This window comes from Stegostoma tigrinum, chromosome 4 (genome assembly GCF_030684315.1).
Source record: "Stegostoma tigrinum isolate sSteTig4 chromosome 4, sSteTig4.hap1, whole genome shotgun sequence".
Taxonomy (NCBI): domain Eukaryota; kingdom Metazoa; phylum Chordata; class Chondrichthyes; order Orectolobiformes; family Stegostomatidae; genus Stegostoma; species Stegostoma tigrinum.
The window spans coordinates 6,578,388-6,593,312 of NC_081357.1; the positions used below are offsets into that span (position 1 = coordinate 6,578,388).

The 14,925-nt window shown below is 46.2% G+C and overlaps 1 protein-coding gene across 1 annotated transcript in view; it reads left to right on the forward strand.

The window, feature by feature from the left end:
- The window catches only part of LOC125452340 (dynein axonemal heavy chain 8-like), a 1,165,100-nt gene that overhangs the window by 577,834 nt on the left and 572,341 nt on the right, over nt 1-14,925 (forward strand). The window contains exon 34 of the mRNA XM_059645122.1: nt 4,934-5,169. Within this exon, the coding sequence (XP_059501105.1) occupies nt 4,934-5,169 (236 nt within the window). The remainder of the gene's footprint in view (nt 1-4,933; nt 5,170-14,925) is intronic.

Genomic DNA, 14,925 nt, shown 5'->3' on the forward strand with positions numbered 1-14,925 from the left:
TTGAGCTGCAGGGTTCCCAAGCAGAATATGAGCTGCTGTTCCTGCAACCTTCGGGTGGCATCATTGTGGCACTGCAGGAGGCCCATGATGGACATGTCATGTAAAGAATGGTAGAGGGAGTGGAAATGGTTCGCGACTGGGGGGTGCAGTTGTTTATTGCGAACCGAGCGAAGGTGTTCTGCAAAGCGGTCCCCAAGCCTCCGCTTGGTTTCCCCAATGTATCCCAGGCCCCAAGATGACTTTCCACATTAAGCAGAGGTTCACCTGCACATCTGCCAATGCGGTATACTGCATCCACTGTACTCGGTGTGGCTTCCTCTACATTGGGGAAACCAAACGGTGGCTTGGTGACCGCTTTGCAGAACACCTCCGCTCGGTTCACAATAAACAACTGCACCTCCCAGTCGCAAACCATTTCAACTCCCCCTCCCATTATTTAGATGACATGTCCATCATGGGCCTCCTGCGTGCCACAATGATGCCACCCAAAGGTTGCAGGCACAGGAACTCATATTCCGCTTGGGAACCCTACAGCCCAATGGTATCAATGTGGACTTCACCAGCTTCAAAATCTCCCCTTCCCCCACCGCATCCCAAAATCAGCCCAGTTCGTCCCCTCCCCCCACCACACCGCACAACCAGCCCAGCTCTACCCCTCCACCCACTGCATCCCAAAACCAGCCCAACCTGTCTCTGCCTCCCTAATCTGTTCTTCCTCTCACCCATCCCTTCCTCCCACCCCAAGCCGGACCTCCATTTCCTACCTACTAACCTCATCCCACCTCCTTGACCTGTCCGTCTTCCCTGGACTGACCTATCCCCTCCCTACCTCCCCACCTATACTCTCCTCTCCACCTATCTTCTTTTCTCTCCATCTTTGATCCGCCTCCCCCTCTCTCCCTATTTATTCCAGAACCCTCACCCCATCCCCCTCTCTGATGAAGGGTCTAGGCCCGAAACGTCGGCTTTTGTGCTCCTGAGATGCTGCCGGGCCTGCTGTGTTCATCCAGCCTCACATTTCATTATCTGGGATACAGGGTGATTTGGCTGTCTGGATTCAGACTTGGTTGGCTGACAGGATGCAGCGAGTGGTTGTGGATGGTAAGTATTCTGCCTGGAGGTCAGTGCTGAGTGGTGTCCCGCAGGGCTCTGTTCTTGGGTCTCTGCTCTTTGTAATTTTTAAAAATGACTTGGATGAGGAGGTTGAGGGGTGGGTTAGTATGTTTGCTGATGACACAAAGGTTGAAGTTGCCGTTGATAGTATCGAGGGCTATTGCAGGCTTCAGCGAGACATTGACAGATTGCAGAGCTTGGCTGAAAAATTGCAGATGGAGTTCAACCTGGATAAATGCAAAGTGATGCATTTTGGAAGGTCGAACTTAAATGCTGAATATAGGATTAAAGGCAGGATTCTTGACAGTGTGGAGGAACAGTGGGATCTTGGTGTTCAAGTGCATAGCTCCCTCAAAGTTGCCACCCAGGTGGATAAGGTTGTTAAGAAAGCATATGGTGTTTTGGCGTTCATTAACAGGGGGATCGAGTTTAAGAGCCATGAGGTTATGCTGCAGCTCTACAGAACCCTGGTGAGACCACACTTGGAATATTGTGTCCAGTTCTGGTCACCCTATTATAGGAAAGATGTGGAGACTTTGGAGAGGGTGCTGAGGAGGTTTACCAGGATGCTGCCTGGACTGGAGGGCTTGTCTTACGCGGAGAGGTTGACTGAGCTCGGACTTTTCTGTCTGGAGAGAAGGAGGAAGAGCGCTGACCTGATTGAGGTGTACAAGGTAATGAGAGGCATGGATAGAGTCGATAGCCAGAGACTTTTCCCCAGGGCAGAATTGACTGCCACAAAGGGTCATAGTTTTAAGGTGTTAGGAGGAAGGTATAGAGGAGATGTTAGAGGGAGGTTCTTCACCCAGAGAGTTGTAAGCATGGAATACTTTGCCAGTGGTAGTCGTGGAAGCGGAGTCGTTAGTGACATTTAAGCAACTGCTGGACATGCACATGGACAGCAGTGAATTGAGGGGAATGTAGGTTAGGTTATTTTATTTTTGGATTAGGAATATTCCACGGCACAACATCATGGGCCGAAGGGCCTGTACTGTGCTGTACTTCTCTATGTTCTATGTTCTATAATCGAAGCACCACCTCTTGGCATGCAGTAGAATTTCCGTCACTGAATTCCCTACTGTCAATATCTTGAGCATTACCATTGGTCCTAAATTGAACTAGACTCATACACAAATACAGTAGTTACAAGAGCATAAATTGTGAGGCTGGATGAACACAGCAGGCCCAGCAGCATCTCAGGAGCACAAAAGCTGACGTTTCGGGCCTAGACCCTTCATCAGAGACCCTCTGATGAAGGGTCTACGCCCGAAACGTCAGCTTTTGTGCTCCTGAGATGCTGCTGGGCCTGCTGTGTTCATCCAACCTCACAATTTATTATCTTGGATTCTCCAGCATCTGCAGTTCCCATTATCACAGTTACAAGAGCAGGTCAGAGACTAAGAATCCTGCAATGAGTAATTTCCCAAAGCCTGTCCACCATCCATAAGGTAGAAGTCAGGAGTGTAAGGGAATACTCATCACTTATCTAGATGAATGGTGCACCAACATTACTCAAAAAGCTTGGCACCATCTAAGACATAGTAGCCCACTTAATGAGCATCACATGCAGAAACAGTCACTCCATCACTAATGCTCGGTAGTGGCAATGTGAACTATCTATAAGATGCGCTGCAAAAATTCACCAAAGCTCCTTGGACAGCATTTTCCAAACCTCCAGCCTCTTCAGTGTAGAAATACAAGGGCAACAGATTCATTGGGACTTACGGTTCCTTTCTTAGCCACTCCCTGCCCTAACTAAGTGTCGTTCGATGAAAATTCTGGAATTCCCTGCTTATATACATTTTGGATCTACCTACATCATATGCACTGCAGTGGTACAGAAGACAGCTCACCAGTACCTTCTCAAAGGCAACAAGAGATGAGCAATGAATGCTGGCCAAGCCAGCCATGCTTGTATCTCGTGATTGACTTAAAAAAATGCAAAATAAGAATTTACACTTATAAAATAGAGATAATAAGGAATTTCTTCTGAGATGGTTATGAGTCTGTGGAATCCTGTCTCTAAGAGAGTCATAAGTGTATTTGAGGTTGAGAAAGATAGATTTTTAATCAGCAAGAGGAGCAGAGGTTCTGGGCTAACGGCAGGAAAGTGGAGTTGAGGATTATTAGGTTAGTCATGATTTCATTGAATGATGGAGAAAACTTGATAGGCTGAATGGCCTACTCCTATCTTTTATCTCTGCCCCCTAAACATCATTAAAAGAGCTCTCGACCCCCACAGCTATTTCAAGCCCACCGACTCCCACAGCTACCTGGAGTACACCTCCTTCCACCCACCTTCCTGCAAAAATTCCATCCCCTATTCCGAATTCCTTTGCCTCCACCGCATCTGCCCCCAGGATGAGGCATTCCACTCCCGCACATCTCAAATGTCCTCGTTCTTCAAGGACTGCAAATCCATCCCCCGCAGTGGTTGAGAATGCCCTCGATCATGTCTCCCGCATTTCTCGCAACTCATCCCTCACACCTCATCCCCACAATAACCACCAGAAGAGAATCCCCCCTTGTCCTGACATACCACCCAACCAACGTCCGGATCTAACGCATCATCCTCTGACAATTCCGCCATCTGCAATCCGACCCCACCATCAAAGACATTTTTCCATCCCCACCCTTGTCTGCTTTCCGGAGGGACCACTCTCCGGAACTCCCTTGTCCGCTCCACGCTCCCCTCCAACCCCGCCACACCCGGCACTTTCCCATGCAACCGCAGGAAATGCTCCACTTAGCCCCACACCTCCTCCCTCACTCACATCCCAGGCCCCAAGAAGACTTTCCACATCAAGCAGATGTTCACCTGCACATCTGCCAATGTGTTATACTGCATCCACTATACCCGTCGTGGCTTCGTCTACGTTGGGGAAACCAAGCGGAGCGTTGGGGACTGCTTTGCAGAACACCTCAGCTCGGTTCGCAATAAACAACTGCACCTCCCAGTCACAAACCATTTTAACTCCCCCTCCAATTCCATAGACGACATGTCCATCCTGGGCCCCCTGCAGTGCCACAACAATGCCACACGAAGGTTACAGGAACAGCGACTCATATTCCGCTTGGCAAACCCTGCAGCCCAATGGTATCAATGTGGATTTCACCAGCTTCAAGATCTCCTCTCCCCCCACTGCATCCCAAAGCCAGCCCAGCCCATCCCCGCCTCCCTAACCTGTTCTTCCTCTCACCTATCACCTCCTCCCACCTCAAGCCGCACCCACAGTTCCTACCTACTAACCTCATCTTGCCCCCTTGACCTGGCCGTCCTCTCCAGACTGACGTATCCCCTCCCTACCTCCCCACCTACACTCACCTGTACAAGCTCCATCCCTGCCCCTTTAATTTTTCTGTCTCCTCTCCACCTATCTTCTCCTCTCCCCATCTTTGATCCTCCTCCCCCTCTCTCCCTATTTATTTCAGAACCCTCTCCCCATCCCCTTTTTCTGATGAAGGGCCTAGGCCCGAAAAATCAGCTTTTGTGCTGCTGAGATGCTGCTTGCCCTGCTGTGTTCATCCAGCTCCACACTTTGTTATCTCACTATCTTAGCGTTGTTTCTAACACTACACATTCTGGTAGGTTATTGTGAAGATCAGCAGAGAGTGTAATTCAGGTACAACTGATGGGAGCATTGCCAATATAATTTTTGGTCAATATTTAATGTTTTGTGTACTAAATTACCAGCATTGGAATTGAATTTTCTTTAATTGGAACTGTTTGAGGATCAATCGTAGGCACAACATCGTGGGCTGAGGGGCCTGTTCTGTGCTGTACTGTTCTATTCTATGTTCTATGTTCTGCTTTCCTTAGAGCCCATGAGAATGGCCCTATTGGTGGAGGTCAAAAGTTGGATAATGTCACTTTGTCGGTTCTTGAATGAACAATACAAAGCAAAAATGTCAGCAATATCAACATTTGTCAGTGAACAAATGAAAAATCTGGCACGACCTATTCAGGATTTGGATGATGTTAGGTTTGCAATGGAGTCATTAGCAGAAATACGAAGAAATGAGATACAGATGGATATGACTTTAGGACCAATTGAGGTATGTGTCCTTTTTCAGTCACAGTGTATCTGTTGCATATTTTTGAACTTTTTCTTTTCCCTATTGTTTTCAAGATTTTGGAAACCAAACTAGACCACATCTAATGATACTCCTTAATTTACTTTATCTTTTCTGCTATCTTAGTGGTATCTTTCATTGTATACATTGATTTGAAATGATGTTTTCTAACATTCACATGGATTAGCATTAAACTTGAGTACTACTGAACAAGGGACATGCTGCTGAAATTTTTTAATCTTGAGCTCATCAGGAAATATTTGTATGAATACCAAATCTCAAAGGGAAAGAGAATTTACACTGCACGAGAATTGGGTGCTGATTGATTGGCAAGTGCATTCTGAATTGAGACAACAGCACACATAAATTCCGGTTACTCTCTTAGCTTTAACCTGGGTTTGAATCTTTCTTTGAAGAGGTGAACTGTTGTTGTTATGTAAAATGATTTATTTACTGTGCTGTTCAGACACCCTAAATTTTAACCCTTTACTGCCTAGTTCCATTATCCATGTACCTGATAAAGGATTTTTTACAAGATAACAAAGTGTGAAGCTGGATGAACACAGCAGGCCAAGCAGCATCTCAGCAGCACAAAAGCTCACGTTTCGGGCCTAGACCCCTCTCTGATGAAGGGTCTAGGCCCGAAACGTCAGCTTTTGTGCCGCTGAGATGCTGCTTGGCCTGCTGTGTTCATCCAGCTTCATACTTTGTTACCTTGGATTCTCCAGCGTCTGCAGTTCCCATTATGACAAGGAATTTTTACATTTTGGTTTTGAACATGACAGTTTGTAGTACAGTATTTTCATTTTCCCATTGGGTATCCAGACTTACATCAAGTACCTCACTCTGACTGAAGTTTACATCAAACCAATTTTACTTATACTTTGGACAAAATGGTATAGGGATCTGATTGACATGGACAGTGGCAGGATGTGTAGCAGAATGGGGCAAAAAGTGCAGTGAGATCCATCTCACCATCAAGGTTATCACGCTCCATCTCGTATAGTTTTCACAAGTCGCTGGCAATATTCTCATTGTACAATGGGGAGATGTCAATTCACCAGGATTAATGTTTGTGATACAAATCACCTCATTAATATTAAGACTCCCATTTTACCACACAATCTTGACGTTGGTTTCCTTGACAAGTTGTCCCAGAGTGAGCACTTGGTACATGCAGTTTACTGCTTACTCAGAGCAAACATCTCAGTCACTCCTGCTATAACACATATTCCATCAACGCGAATTGGCTGTAACATGATTGACGAATATGGGAACGCAATTTCTAAAACGCAAACTTGTCTTGGCTCTAATGCTATTCCATCAGTATGTGGAGGAGTACACTTCAACATCACATGATCGTTTCACAGGCTGTGTCATTAAGACATACAATGTTAGCACTGAAAGAGCTTCCATGCCAACATCACGTGATCATTTCATGGGCTTTGTCATGAATTGCATTTTGTAAAAGGTACAGTACAACCTCATTCCCTATCAAGTCACCTTAACATTTTTTCAAGATACAGGGTAAAATCTACTTTTATTTCATGAATAGATATGAATTAAACATTTATTCAAATTGTGCTATCCTTTGTGTTAGGCTTTTGAGCGACTCTTGAGCTATTTTGAGTGATTTTTTTAATCTACCTCTAACCCCACTTTTCCCATGGGCCCTGTCATTACTATAGTGTGATTTTCTATCATGAGATGTTACACAGGAACACAACTATGAATGTTATAGCAGAACCAACTTTTGGAAAACACGCAGCAGCATCTCAGGGCATGCTTGTGGGCATTGGCCACATACTGGCCACACATACTCCACGTCCATGGACATAAAATCTGGCACATTAGATCACAAAGCACCAGAGGGTCGACCAGAAGCTATCATCACAAAGCTACTTCAAGAGAAGGTGGTGGAACTACACTGGAGGAATAGAGAAGAACATTTACATTCTGTAAATACCATACTGTTTTAACCTAGGAGACAACTTTGGCACAGTCTAGTATCAAGGTTTCCGCTATTGATCCTGTGGAAATAGGATGCACACACTGGCATCACCTCATCCAATAGGATTTTCAGCATCCAGTTTACATAGTGGTGTGCCACTTTCCCTGCGTTTGTCACATCTGGGGCAAATATCACCAACCATGCGGGGCAGCCGTGGACTGACACTGCTTCTCCAGGCGCACATCATCACTTTAAAGGTAGAATGACGCAAGGTGTGCTAGTTCCAGGATATCCGCCAAGCGGCGAGTTGTTCTGGGAAAGGCACATAGAATGATGGGATAGAATTCGGACATAAGAGATTGCATGGAGACGTGATAGATAATTCATGAAGAGAGTTATTATTAGCAAGATGGCTCACATAGCTTCATAAGTGACAAGTTCTCAAATTATCAACATAACTTGGATGAATCAGCCCATCGTCTCTTCAGCCTCTCTTGTGACACAGAGAGCGCAGCCCTACTCCTGAAACAAGAAGCCTACCTGTTCAAAAGGTGTGTAATAACATCTCTCTACAGGTTAATTAGAAAAACAGGTGTAAAATAGAACTTACTTAGAAGATGTTTTTAGTTAATGATCTGAATAACTCTTAAATTTGTCTACCAATCATCTGAACACCCTGGAATATTTTTGCAATGTTAAGGACACGATGCAATTGCAAGTTATTACTCTTGCAATTGTTGAAGGAGCATTCCATATACAAGGTGCTAAATGCTTTGGTTACTCTAATGAGCATTTGGTGACCTGGGATGAAGATAAATGAACAGGTTTTGAAGAACTTTAAAGAGAAATGCAAGAAATACTGATGGGAATTTCAATTATCCTGATATACATTGGCATTCTAATAATGTAATGAAAAAGTAGAAGGGGTGGGTGGAATTCTGAAATGACTTCAGAGAACTTTCAGGATTCAGAAGCAGTGCTGAACCTAATTCTGGGGAATGAAATCAGCCGAACATTTTTTCTAAAGTAGCATTTACAAATAATGTAGTGAACGTATTATCAACAGGTTTAGGATTGTTATGGAAACAAACAAGGCAACTCATGCACAGAAATACTTCTAAGGAAGAGAATTTGCACTAAAGTGCTCTGAGATAATGGGAACTGCAGATGCTGGAGAATCCAAGATAACAAAGTGTGAAGATGGATGAACACAGCAGGCCAAGCAGCATGGGGATGGGGAGAGGGTTCTGAAATAAATAGGGAGAGAAGGGGAGGCGGAACGAAGGTGGATAGAGGAGAAGATAGGTGGAAAGGAGAGAATAGGTGGGGAGGTGGGGAAGGGATAGGTCAGTCCGGGGAGTACGGACAGGTCAAGGAGGGGGGATGAGGTTAGTAGGTGGGAAATGGAGGTGCAGCTTGAGGTGGGAGGAGGGGATACGAGAGAGGAAGAACAGGTTAGGGAAGCGGGACGTGCTGGTCTGGTTTTGGGATGCAGTGGGGGAAGGGGGGATTTTGAAGCTGGTGAAGTCCACATTGATACCATCGGGCTGCAGGGTTCCCAAGCAGAATATGAGTTGCTGTTCCTGCAACCTTCAGGTGGCATCATTGTGGCACTGAGGGACCCCAGGATGGACATGTCATCTAAGGAATGGGAGGGGGAGTTGAAATGGTTCGCGACTGGAAGGTGCAGTTGTTTATTGCGAACCGAGTGGAGGTGTTCTGCAAAGCGGTCACCAAGCCTCCGCTTGGTTTCCCCCATGTAGAGGAAGCCACACTGGGTACAGTGGATACAGCATACCACTTTGACAGATTGCAGGTGATCATCTGCTTGATATGGAAAGTCATCTTGGGGCCTGGGATGGGGCTGAGAGAGGAGGTGTGGGGGCAAGTGTAGCACTTCCTGCGGTTGCAGGGAAAGTGGTGGGGTTGGAGGGGAGTGTGGAGCGGACGAGGGAGTCACGGAGAGAGTGGTCTCTCCGGTAGGCAGACAGGGGTGGGGATGGAAAAATGTCTTGGGTGGTGGGGTTGGATTGTAGATGGCGGAATTGTTGGAGGATGATGCATTGTATCCGGAGGTTGGTGGGGTAGTATGTGAGGACGAGGGGGATTCTGTTAGGGCGGTTATTGCAGGGGCGGGGTGTGAGAGATTTGTTATGGGAAATGCGGGAGACACGGTCGAGAACGTTCTCAACCACTGTGGGGGGGATGTTGCGGTCCTTGAAGAACGAGGACATCTGGGACGTGCAGGAGTGGAATGCCTCATCCTGGGAGGAGATGTGGCGGAGGTGAAGGAATTGGGAATAGGGGATGGAAATTTTGCAGCTGGGTGGGTGGGAGGAGGCGTATTCGAGGTAGCTGTGGGAGTCGGTGGGATTGAAATGAACATCAGTTTCTAGCTGGTTGCCTGAGATGGAGACAGAGAGGTCCAGGTAGGTGAGGGATGTGTGTTGGAGATGGCCCAGATGAACTTGAGGTTAGGGTGGAAGGTGTTAGTGAAGTGGTTGAACTGTTTGAGCTCCTCTTGGGAGCAAGAGGCGGCGCCGATACATGTCATCAATGTACGAAGGAAGAGGTGGGGTTTGGGGCTTGTGTAGGTGCGGAAGAGGGACTGTTCCACGTAACCTACAAAGAAGCAGGCATAGCTTGGGCCCATGCGGGTACCCATGGCCACCCACTTGGTCTGTAGGAAGTGGGAGGAATCGAAAGAAATGTTGAGGGTGAGGACGAGTTCAGCTAGGCGGATGAGGGTGTCGGTGGAAGGGCACTGTTCGGGCCTACGGGGCAGGAAGAAGCGGAGGGCCTTGAGGCCATCTGCATGAGGAATGCAAGTGTATAGGGACTGGATGTCCATGGTGAAAATGAGGTGTTGGGGACCAGGGAATTGTAAGTTCTGGAGGTGGTGCAGGGCGTGGGTGGTGTCACGGACATAGGTGGGGAATTCCTGTACCAAGGGGGAGAAAATGGAGTCCAGATAGGTGGAGATGAGTTCAGTGAGGCAGGAGCAGGCAGTCCCTCTTCTGCACCTACACTGGCCCCAAACCCCACCTCTTCCTCTGTTACGTTGATGATTGTATCGGCGCCGCCTCTTGCTCCCAAGAGGAGCTCAAACAGTTCATCCACTTCACCAACACCTTCCACCCCAATCTCAAGTTCACCTGGGCCAGCTCCAACACATCCCTCACCTTCCTGGACCTCTCTGTCTCCATCTCAGGCAACCAGCTAGAAACCGATGTCCATTTCAAGCCCACCAACTCCCACAGCTACTTAGAATACACCTCCTCCCACCCACCCTGCTGCAAAAATTTCATCCCCTATTCCCAATTCCTTCATCTCCGCCACATCTGCTCCCAGGATGAGGCATTCCACTCCCGCATATCCCAGATGTCGTCGTTCTTCAAGGACCGCAACTTTCCCCCCGCAATAGTCGAGAATGCCCTCGACCGTGTCTTCCGCATTTCCCGGAACACATCCCTCACATCCTGCCCCCGCAATAACCACCCTCAGAGAATCCCCCTCGTCCTCAGATACCACCCCACCAACCTCCGGATACAATGCATCATCCTCCGACACTTCCACCATCTACAATCCAACCCCAACACCCAAGACAATTTTCCATCCACACCCTTGTCTGCCTTCCGGAGAGACCACTCTCTTTGTGACTTCCTTGTCTGCTCCACACTCTCCTCCAACCCCCCACACTCGGCACCTTCCCCTGCAATCGCAGGAAGTGCTACATTTGCCCCCACACCTCCTCCCTCACCCCCATCCCAGGCCCCAAGATGACTTCCCATATCAAGCAGATGTTCACCTGCACATCTGGCAATGTGGCATATTGTATCCACTGTACCCATTGTGGCTTCCAACACATTGGGGAAACCAAGTGGAAGCTTGGGGACTGCTTTGCAGAACACCTCCGCTCGGTTCGCAATAAACAACTGCACCTCCCAGTCACGAACCAATTTAACTCCCCCCCCCCATTCCTTAGACGACATGTCCATCCTGGGCCTCCTGCAGTGCCACAATGATGCCACCCGAAGTTTGCAGGAACAGCAACTCATATTCTGCTTGGGAACCCTGCAGCCCAATGGTATCAATGTGGACTTCACCAGCTTCAAAACCTCCCCTTCCCCCACTGCATCCCAAAACCAGCCCAGCTCATCCCCTTCCCCCACTGCTTCCCAAAACCAGCCCAGCTCGTCCCCGCCTCCCTAACCTGTTCTTCCTCTCACCTATCCCCTCCTCCCACCTCAAGCCGCACCTCCATTTCCCACCTACTAACCTCATCCCGCCTCCTTGACCTGTCCGTCCTCTCCAGACTGACCTATCCCCTCCCCACCTATTCTCTCCTCTCCACCTATCTTCTCCTCTATCCATCTTTGGTCCGTCTCCCCCTCTCTCCCTATTTATTTCAGAACCCTCTCCCCATCCCCCTCTGTGATGAAGGGTCTAGGCCCGAAACGTCAGCTTTTGTGCTCCTGAGATGCTGCTTGGCCTGCTGTGTTCATCCAACTTCACACTTTGTTATCTTGCACTAGAGTGCTGATCAGTTGCATTAGAATGTTACTGGAGTTTGCTCAAACAGGCAGTAGGTGAAATAATCAGCATGTGTTCATTTCTTTAAAACCATACTAACCCTAAGAGGAGTAGAAGGTGGACATTCTGTCCATTGAGTTTATTTCGCCTTTCACTAAGATCATGGCTTTCTTGCCTTTTGCTAGGTGATTACTAGAAGAATGTTAAGGACAATTTTCAACTTTGAGAAGCTGGAAGAACTGCAGATGCTGTAAATCAGGAACTAAAACAGAAGTTGCTGGAAAAGCTCAGTAGGTCTGGTAGCGCCTGTGAAGAAAAAAATCAGAGAACTGAGGAAAGGTCACAGGAACAAAAATGTTAACTGTAATTTTTTCTTCATAGATGCTGCCAGACCTGCTGACCTTTTCTAGCAACTTCTGTTTTAGTTCCATTTTAACTTTGAGACTCATTAAAGACCTTACATAATTCTTTCCCATTCTCTTCAGTGTTACTCCATGCTCAGTCAGTTGGGTTTCCTGAGTTGTCACATTACATTAAGAAATATAGATTTATGATGCCATAAAGGCTCTGGTTCTGAAGTAAATGCATCAATTTTCCCAACAGTAGAAAGGGACTGAGACATCCATATCAAGGTACACAGATACCTCAATCTGTGACAATATTGAAAAAAGTAGGAGAAGGAAAGACATTTTAGAGGAGTAAAATGTTGCATTGTAATAATATGGTGGGTACTGTCTTTCATCCCTGTAGTATGGTAAATAAATAAATAAATTTATTTTGTGAAACCTAGCTCCCTGGGCTTAATTAAATGTAACAATGTGGTACAGTGGGACACAGGCTTAACATGTTATAACAAAGAAGTAGAGTTGAGGGAGAATGGGCACTTGTCTTCATTGAGATGTAGGGACAATAAAGGGAGTGATGTGGAAGATGAGGTGCTACTAGTGAACAATATAAAAGTGAGGGTGAATCCTTTCTTGACCACAACTATTATATCACCTGATTGTCATAAGACTGTAAAAGCTGCGTGTAATTGCACAGTAAAGGGCTGTAATACATGAAGCTCACACTTCATATACAAAACTCGACAGAACTGAAATATGATTCACATGAAAGAAGGGCCTAAAGGAACAATCCTTTTCAAACTGTCACTGCCTATATCTGTCAGTGTGCCTCAAATTAGTGGATTGAATTTTCGTTCTCATTCAGTACAGTGATATGAAATCTGGAATGGAAGGGTTTTAGGTTTACAATAACGGTCAGAAAGAACCTATTGTCTTCAGAATGAGTGTAGCTTTATTTCTTGGCGCATGGTAAGTTCTAGTTGGATGGAGGCTCAGATATGGTAAAAGGTTCCATAATGGTCATGGCGAGGCATTACAGAGATAGGGAGGAATTTGAAAAGGAGGATGAGAATTATAAAATGGAGCTGTTGCTTAACTGAATGCCAATGTAAGACAGTGAGTATGGAGTACTGCTGTGTAAACAAGACTTCTGAGTTAAGCCATTGGTTGCAGGATGAGCTAAAGCATATGGCAATAGGAAGATGAAAGGCCACTCAGAAGTGCTTTGGATTCAGCCTAAGGGTAACAGAGACATGTATGATGGTTTCAGCAACAGATAAGCCTGAGGCAGGAGCAGGGTCAAGGGATGTTGTTTTGGTGAACTACACAGCCTGCTCCTAAGATGCTGCTTGGCCTGCTGTGTTCATCCAGCTCTACACCTTGTTATCTCACAGTCTTGGTAAGCTTTATGTCTTTGTGTCAGCCCTACATGGCACTGAGAAGTAGAAATAACATGATATCTTTTTTTTCTGATCAGTGAGCCCCTCTGCTCTTTAACACAAATGTAACATCTTAGGGAAGTTGAGGCATAAGGGGGAAGAATACTTACAGTATTACAGGGAAGTTGCTGAGTGGGTGAATACAAATGGCAAGTATTTGTACAACTATTATTGCTCATAGTTAGTAAAATTCTAATTTTGTAGTACATAGTTTGTAATGCTATTTTAACAAGGTCAAGGGAAGAAAGCCCTGAAGTACTAAATATTATTTGATTTTAAGAGCCCTTTAAAGGTTTAATCTAAATTGGTAAGTCATGGCAGGAGAGCTCGAAGTAGTGGTTTAACCCCCTGCTAATCCCCCTGAGTGCCCAGGACCAGCAAATGTGCAGGAATTGTCTCCAACTACGGCTTCTAGAAGCCTGAGTTTCAAAGCTGGACCAGCAGCTGGAGACAGTGGGGCGCATCTGTGAAAGCTGAGAATATCGTGAATAACATGAACAGAGAAGTGGTTACACTGTAGACATCAGGTCGAATAACAGGACTTTGGCAGGCAATTCAAGGAACCCTACAAAACAGATAACACTGTGAAGCTGGATGAACATAGCAGGCCAAGCAGCATCAGAGGAGCAGGAAAGTTGACGTTTTGGGTCGAGACCCTTCTTCAGATATACTGCTTTGTGGGAAAATAGCCTCTCAGGGGAAACCAATAACAATCAAATTTCTTGATTGTTGGTTCTGCTGCCAGGACGAGTAGGAGAAAGTGTGGGAATGCAATTGTTATAGGGGATTCAATTTTAGGGCAATAGATAGGCATTTCTGATGCCATAAATGAGTCTTCAGGATCTTACGTTGCCTGTCTGGTGCTAGGGTGAAAGGATGTATCCTGGAGGAGGTGGGTGAACAGCCAGTGGTCATGATACAGATCCGGACCAGTGACATTGGTACAAATAGGGATGAGGTCCTAAAGGTCGATTATAGGAAATTCGGAAGCAAGTTGAAAAGCAGGACCTCTAAGGTAGTGATCTCGGAATTACTCCCAGTGTAACGTGCTAGTCTGAATAGAATAACAGGTTATTGACAATGTGGCTGGAAAAATAGTGCAAGTGAGGTACAGTTTCAGATTTCTGGAACATTGGGACCAGTTCTGGGGAGGTGGGATCTGTATGAACTGGACAAACTGCATTTTACTGAATGCATTGATTAAACCTCACTAACTATCTGCCTGCCACTATGGTAGACATTCCTTCTGGTACAAAACCTTGTACTTTCACACTTGTTTGTTGTCTGACCAACACACCGCATACTTTATCTGTTCCGAGAGACATGTTATAGACTTTTATTGAGAGTCAACAAAGGAGATCACAAAGGAAATTTGTGGCTGCAGTTCACACCCAAAAAACCAAATAAATCTTAACCTTAACACGCCATAATGATCTCTTTTACCCAAATGGCATCTACTAGAATCAATAAG